Here is an 8355-nt window from a genome sequence, read left to right as displayed (position 1 = left end):
TGTCAACAATGTTGATTATAGGAATGGAAAAGGAACCTATGCACTACAAGAAAATCATGAAATAGAAACCAATTTTTAGAGACCAAAATAATTAGTTGCAATAATAGCTAAATTAGAGACCATTTTAGAAACTAAAAAAAAAATTGGTTTCTAAATTAGTTTCTATTATTGTTAAATAGTTTCTAAATTGGTATTTACATACACCAACGACCAAGTAGAGTTGTTCAAACTTCAACAGACGACCATAGTCACTGAGTATCAAGGTCGATTTGAAAAGCTTTGCAACTGCGTAGTGGGTCTCATGCCAAATACCATACTAAATTGTTTCATTTCAGGGTTACATCCAGACATCTGTAGAGAGCTAGCCATTTTGAACCCTTATTCCATATCCCAAGCCATTGGTTTGTCAAAACTCATTGAAGACAAAATTAAGGATTCTAAACAGCAACCCACTCGGTTTCAAACACCACACACCGTCCAATCTCCCCACATATCACTACCAACAACCTCTCATAAAACCACTACCCATCATCACCAAAATTCAAAAATACCCATCAAACAATTAAAAACCATTCAAATGCAAAAATGACGTGTCCTAGGATTATGTTACAATTGTGATGAGAAATTCATTCCTCGCCACAAATGTAACGTCTCTCAGTTTTTTCTCTTACTAGATGATTTAGATCCACTTGATGATGCAAGAGAAGACACGGTTCCCACAATAGAAGCCTCAAACACCATCCATTTTCACTTCTTTTCCCAAGCCTTGACAGGAAATAATTCTTCTAAAAACCCTCAAATTCACAGGGATCATTCATAACCTACCAATCACAATATTGATTGATTTAGGCAACTCTCACAATATTCTTCAATCCCACATTGCTCACCACCTAAACCTCCCCATTACACCCAGCCCACCCCTCTCGGTGATGGTAGGAAATGGAGCTTTCATACAATGCTAGGGAAATTGTTCATTAGTTAACATTTCCCTCTAAACTTTTACTTTCACTATACCCTTCTATCTTTTGCCTATTGAAGGAGTTGATGTGGTTTTGGGCATTGACTGGCACAACACATTGGGACCCATTAAGGTTGAATTTTCTATCCCAAGTACTGCATTCACTCACCGAGACCAACAAATTATTTTACAAAGCCACCTCCACCCCAACACCACCCCCCGCTACCTATTAGGAATTTTGCCAATATCTTTCTACAAATTCCATTGCCTCCCTTCACTTTCTTTCCATTAAAAACCACCATCTTCACCCACATTCAATGCAAAATGAAATACAAAATCCATCATCCCAAATATCCTCCCTTCCCATTACCATTCAAGCCCTTCTTAGAGATTACCAAATCATATTCGAAAGACCACACGGTCTACCCCACATAGACCACATGACCACCATATTCCCCTTATCCCCAATACCCAACCAATCAAAGTTAGACCATATCGCTACCATCACCATCACAAAGAATTTATCACCCAATTCATAGTTGGTATGCTTTAAGAAGGCATTATTAAGCCTAGCACAAGCCCATTCTCCTAATCCATTCTTCTCATAAAAAAAGATGGCTCTTGGTGTTTCTGTGTTGATTATAGAGCTCTAAATGCAGCCACAATTCGTGATCGCTTCCCAATTCCTACCATTGATGAATTGTTCGATGAACTAGGCTCAACTACAGTTTTCTCTAAAATAGATCTCTACTCAAGATATCACCAAATCCTACTCCTCTCATAAGACACTCAAAAGAAAGCATTTCGTACTATGGATGGCCACTATGAATTTCTGGTCATGCCCTTTGACTTGACAAATGCACCCTCGACCTTCCAGGCAACTATGAATGATCTTTTAAGACCCTATCTATGTCAGTTTGTTCTAGTTTCTTTTATGATATTCTCATTTACAATTCTTATTTAGAAGATCACATTGTTCAATTAAAGATCATCTTACAAGTTTTACATGAACACATTTTTTTTGCTAAGTTAATGCAGTTTTTCCATAAATCAAGTGAGTTACTTGGGCCGCATAATTTCTGAAAAAGGGGTATCCCCAGACCCATAAAAAGTTAGAGAAAATCAAGAATGGCCACAGCCACGTTCGCTCACGGATTTAAGGGGGTTCCTTGGCCTCACCGAGTTTTACCAGATCAAAAGAGTTTGAATTCCCTTCTATCCCAAACTATCCAAACCCCAAAACAACAAAAATGGACAACAAAATTGCAGGGATACGATTTGGAGATAATATACAGACCAGGGAAACAAAATGATACAAACCAAGTAGCTATGAAGATGACTAAGGAAGCAAAAGACAAAGCACATGGCGAGTAGTCATCTCAGCAAACAATTCAAGACCCCGCCAAGGACCTCATGGACCCGACCAGAGGAGATGGACATAAACCAGAGCACCAACTGTTCTTCCTTTTGGTCTTCTTAAAAGAGAGAATATGTTGTAAATAATTTTGGGCTCACTTTAGGGGTCAAAATAACAAATATAGGCTAGAATAAGGTGCCTTTAACATATTAGGGGGTGTAGGTATCATTTTAGATTGTTCCTAGCCCTTTAGGAAGGCAATTTGACCTAGTTTCTAGAAGGACAAGCCTAGGGTGCAGGTTTAACTTAGTCAAACCCTAGGGCTGCCCATTTTCCCTTTTCCCATCCTACCCATCTTGCTTGTTTTCCAAGGCTCCTTCACCTATAAATAGGAGGCCTACCCATTGTATTTTACAAGTTGAATTTGAATGAAGTAAAGAAACTTTGCACAAATTGTGTGAGATCTTAGTGAGGCTTATGTCGTCTTAGGTTTGAGGTCTTATCTTGAGTGATTTGGGAAGTTCTCAAGTGGCGACCAACACACTCATCTTGGAGCACATCACCCTCTAAGTGGCGTGACATTTCTCACCCACCATCATAAGTTTTATCATTCCATTTTCCTTCTATTTCTCCATTCCATTTATGTTTTTGTCTCTTTGTCTCTCTTCTTTGTTGCTCTTGGGTTTCACTCATAATCATGAGTATGATGCATCATTTGGGAGGCCATGACCACCATTGATGTTACCTTGTGCCCTTTGTTTTGAATTCTGCAATTGCATCTTTGCCTCTGTGAAGTGCACCTTCACACTTACTTAACCACTTGGTTAAGTTCGTGTCCAGTGGGAATCTTCCATAGGTCCGCACCTTTAATTGTTAAAATCTCAATCTTAAGTAAAAGTGTCACCATAAATGAAAACATATAAAAATCAACTCACATCACAAAATGTGGTGGCTGACGCCTTCTCCCACCAAGAGACAATCAAGACTCCCATCATGTTGGTAGTGCCTTCACCCATTCCTTTGCTTTTTCATGAATTGTAGAAACTTTTTTGCTCGAGTGAAGGACTAATTGATAGGTGCATGCACTAATTTTAGCAACAACTAAGCCTATTCTCCACTTGTCAAGGTCTACTGTTCTTCCGACAACAAATTTTTTTACCTGATGCCAATCACTTTCGACAATGCATCATCTAAGAGTTTCATGAAGCCCCAACCACCGGCCACTTCAGTCTCAAGCCTACTCTTCGACGCATAGGAGCCTCTTTTTATTGGCTCGGATGGACTCGTAATGTTATAGAGTTCCTCCAATAATTCTCAACGTACCAACTAAACAAATATCTGCCAACAAAAATACAAGGATTATTAAAACCGTTACCAATACCCAATCAAGTATGGGTTGACCTTTCCATGGATTTTATAACTCATTTAGCTATGTCATTTGGCCACTCTATAATCAGGGTCATTTGTGATCGCTTAACAAAATACACACACTTTGTTGCCCTTCCCTCACAGTTCACGGCTCCACGGTTGACTACTTACTTCTCAATCAAAATTTGTAGACTCCATGGGATGCCAAAAACAATAGTTCCCGATAGAGACCCCCTCTTCGTCAGCACCTTCTGGAGAGAGTTGTTCAAGGCACATGGAACCACATTAAAATTCAGCTCAGCATATCCTCCACAAACGGATGGCCAAATAGAGGTACTCAATCCAGGCTTAGAGGCTTACCTACGATACTTCGCCGAAAATCACCCTAAAAAATGGTACCAATATCTGCACTTGGCAAAAATTTGGCACAATAGCTCATACCACTCAGTGATAAGCACATCACTGTTCCACGTGCTCTACGGCAGGCCGCCACCCACCACCTTGGACATGTTACACACACCACGCACGGGCACCACCATCGTGGAATTACTACATCATCTCACACTAGTTATCCATGCTCTTAAGGAAAACCTTCATCGCAGACGTCAAAGAATGTGTGACCAAGCCAATCGTCATTGCTCCAATCGAGTTTTTGCTCCGAATGACTAGGTATGGGTACGTATTCAACCCTACCGCCAGCACTCACTAGAGCGTCACGCAAGTCATAAGCTTGAACCGTGTTACTCAGGGTCGTACCGGATAACTCGCCGCATCAGTGTCGTAACATATGAACTCCAGTTGTCACCCTCATCGCGTGTCCATCCCGTCTTTCATGTTTCATTACTTCGGCCATTCAAGAGACCAAAAAGTATTTTGGAAAGTGTTGCGAGGAAAGCATTTTGAAAAGTATTTCAAAAAGGATTTCAGAAGGTGTTTCAGAAAGTGTTTCTAAAGATGAAACTCAAACAACTTCTAACACATTAACCATTCAATAATTCGCAATTAAACTCCTCAACTACCCCCCGACAACACCGCATGCCACAACCAATACCATGGTGCCACGCAACCCTCACTCAACGTTTTCTCATAACCCTTGTTTGGAGCCATACAACCCTCACTCAACTTTTTCCCATAAACCTTGCCTCGAGCCACACCCTCCAAAACCCCTCACGTAAAAACCCATCTAACCCTAAACAATGGCCCAATGCACTCACCTATCCACACCCTTCTGCAACCTATACCGCGGTGCCACGTAGCTCTAACACCTCTTTTCTCTATAACCTCTACCTCGAGCCCCACACCACCGCCTCCTCCAGCACCCTTCACCTAGCAACACACCTAACCCTAATTCATAAAACCCTCATCAAGAGCCCAAAGAGTGTGAAGAGTCCAATGAATGTGAATGACCCCTTACATGCGGAAACACACCCCACTTGTAGCCCATACAACCTACACCACTACTGAACGCACCCAACTAAGGCTCATTGAATGTCCAGCAATTCAAACACCACCAGGGGCACACTTTGGGGGCAAAGTGTCTCAAAAGGCAGAGAGTAGTGTTACAACAAAACCCAATGCACATGAAAGGGCCACCAAACAACCTAAGTGGATGAAGGATTTCATAATAGGTTTAGAAGATCTATTGTTATTTTAATTCATAAATTAAGTTGTTTTTAAATTAAGTATTGTGTAGGTCCATGTGATCCATTTATCTTCTTTTAAAAGGACTCACTCATATATGAAATGACATAAACTCTGAGTATACCCTAATTTTTAGAGTAGTGGTAAGAAAGGTCTAGTAACTTCTCTTTATATTTAAAATATCAAAATAGACGAATTTCACTCATTTCCACTAAACATAATAACAAAAAAAATTGTTCCATTACTTTTTAGTTTTATTAACCCTTTTTATAAAACTGAGTAAATTAATTAAAGATATTTATAAAATATTAATGTGTTATGCAGTTGCAAATGCAAATATCTTATAAAAAAACCACTAATAATTTTATAAAAGGTCATTCATTAGGACCAATAGTATGAAAGTCCATCACTCATCACTCTTCACTCTTCTGTTTAAATGTCGTAGTGCCACTGTGGAGTTTTCCCTTCCTCTGTACACAATGAACCCCAACTGCAGCAAAATGAGAACCATTTCTTTTGTCCAGCAGAAAGCAGAACTGGCAAATAATGAAACACAAGTTTTTGATTTTGAGGGCACTCTGTTACGATCAACTTCCTTGTTCCCTTACTTCATGTTAGTTGCTTTTGAAGCTGGTGGGATACTCAGATCTGTTATCCTTTTTCTTTCATACCCCTTGGTATGGCTGGTGGGTGAAGATCAGCTTGGCTTAAAGATCATGGTTTTTTTGTGCTTTTTTGGCATTAGAAAGGACACATTCAGAACAGGGTCAGCTGTTCTGCCTAAGTTCTTCTTAGAAGATATTAGAGGGGAAATCTTTGAAGCTCTAATGTGTTATGAGAGAACAGTGGCCACTAGTCAATTGCCTAGAATCATGGTTGAAAATTTCCTGAAGGACTATTTAGGAGTTGAAGCTGTCATGGCACGAGAGTTGAAGTCCTTCAGTGGTTTCTTTTTGGGAGTGTATGAGAAGAACAATCCAAATAAAATCTCTTCATATAAAATTAATGGAGGCACTAAAGGGAGAAACATCAACAACAAGTGTACTGGAATGGTAGATAGCAACCACATTGAGTTTATTGACCAGGGGCAACTTCACCAACAATTCAAGGTTTGATATTTTTTAAATATATAAAATAATCAAATCATTCATGTCATGTCATGTCTTTTTGTGCTAAACAAAACAGTTTTAAGCTAACAAAGACATGCGCATTCTGGAGTCTTGTTTAATCTAATTAACTGATTGTTAACTGCATGTTTTTTTTCTCAAGTTACTATTAATATAAAAAATTGTTGTGAAAGGATTATATAGGAAAAAGAGTTGTAAAAATATCATTTGTGATTTCTTCTTCAGGAGGTTTGCCTGGCTGATGAGAACAGAAATTGTCATGTTCTTTCGAGAGAGAAGTATCCGAAGCCATTGATCTTCCATGATGGAAGATTGGCTTTCAGGCCAACTCTTGTATCTTCTCTGGTCTTGTTCATTTGGTTACCCTTTGGACTATTTCTTTGCCTACTAAGATTTACAATAGGCATAGCATTGCCCTTGAATGTGTCAGCTCCAATATTGGCCCTCTCAGGAACAAGAACCACGATTTCAAGACCCCAAAGCACTGTGTCTTTGGTCCACAGTGAAGAAAAGAAAAAGGGTATGCTCTATGTGTGCAATCACAGAACCTTGCTTGATCCACTTTATGTTTCAATTGTCTTAGGTAAACCACTTTCCACAGTCACATACAGTCTAAGTAGATTAAGTGAAACCGTATCTCCTATCAAAACTATAAGGCTAACAAGGGACAGAGAGAAAGACAGAGAAAAAATGAACAAACTGCTGAGCCTAGGAAACCTTGTGGTGTGTCCTGAGGGAACAACTTGCAGGGAACCTTATCTGTTAAGGTTTAGTCCTTTGTTTGCTGAGCTTGCAGCTAACATTGTTCCTGTGGCTATTGATGTGAAGGTTAGCATGTTTTATGGAACAACAGCAAGCGGGTATAAATGTTTAGACCCCTTTTTCCACTTCATGAATCCAAATCCTACGTATACCATAAAATTTCTGGAGAGGCTACAACAATCCCAAACATGTCTTGGTGGTGGAAAATCGAAAATTGAAGTGGCCAATTTCGTGCAAAAGGAGATATGCAAAGCTTTGGGGTTTGTATGCACCAGCATGACCAGGAAAGACAAGTATTTGGTCTTGGCAGGTAACGAGGGCGTGAGCTCATGCAATAATTGCCACCAGTAGCTACAAGCTTTTGTGTGTAACCCTTTGAACAACCGTCGAGAATAAAGATTCCTCTTCGGGAAGTCTCATGCTGAGGAGTTTTACACGATAAGTTGTTATGCCTTTTAGTGACAAATTTGTTACATTATGCTATGCAGCTTTCATTTGTACAATACTTTTGTTCAACAAATAGGTAAGTGTGAAGAATGAATAAACAAATTATGTACAGCAATAATATAAAATGTTATCGTTAATTGAAAATTTTGATTATTAGTTTGAAAGTGTATTACTAATTTTGAATATAGTGAAATTTATTATAATATAGAGTGAAACTTGGGTCCATATTTATTGTATTAAATGTTTCATATCCTTCCTATACAATACAAGTTAATTTGGGGGTTTAAAATACAATAATATTAAAATGCAATGAAATTGGTCATGCATGATTAAAAAAATTCAAGAATTGAAAATGGAATTCCTCTTCTTATAGTTATCCGAATATTCGCATTCAAGTTTTGAACAATTAAATTTTTCAATTAATTAATTCAATAAAAAAAACGGCATTGAAACAAAATACAAAGGAAATCAAAATATTATTCAATCTAATTTGTATTTAACTAACAAATCAAGTTTCAATTATTCCTAATTTGATTTCTAAAATCAAAATACCATTTAGCATCATAAAGTGCATGCCTAAACATTAAAGAGAATAAGAACAAACTTTCAATGTAGAACAATAGTGCAAAACTCAATTTAATTTATATGATATTAATTTTGTAGTTGAACTTCAAGAATTAGTTCTCCATGGATGA

At 38.3% G+C, this 8355-nt stretch overlaps 1 protein-coding gene across 1 annotated transcript; it reads left to right on the top strand.

Moving 5' to 3' along the window:
* Positions 1–5698: 5698 nt before the first annotated feature.
* On the top strand, positions 5699–7804 carry LOC137826984 (putative glycerol-3-phosphate acyltransferase 3). The gene is made up of 2 exons (XM_068633152.2): positions 5699–6433; positions 6677–7804. Exons 1-2 carry the CDS (start codon positions 5720–5722, stop codon positions 7562–7564), a joined length of 1602 nt encoding a protein of 533 aa, XP_068489253.2. The 5' UTR covers positions 5699–5719; the 3' UTR covers positions 7565–7804.
* The last annotated feature ends 551 nt before the right edge of the window (positions 7805–8355 follow it).

Source organism: Phaseolus vulgaris, chromosome 8 (genome assembly GCF_051622355.1).
Source record: "Phaseolus vulgaris cultivar YP4 chromosome 8, ASM5162235v1, whole genome shotgun sequence".
In the NCBI taxonomy this organism is placed as follows: domain Eukaryota; kingdom Viridiplantae; phylum Streptophyta; class Magnoliopsida; order Fabales; family Fabaceae; genus Phaseolus; species Phaseolus vulgaris.
This window is presented reverse-complemented; position numbering and strand designations above follow the sequence as displayed.

Excerpts from the sequence above, each read along its gene's own strand:
- LOC137826984 (XM_068633152.2), top strand. The coding sequence starts at position 5,720 with ATGAAAGTCCATCACTCATCACTCTTCACTCTTCTGTTTAAATGTCGT. Across the intron at positions 6,434-6,676 it reads AACTTCACCAACAATTCAAG|GAGGTTTGCCTGGCTGATGA; the intron begins GTTTGATATTTT and ends TTTCTTCTTCAG.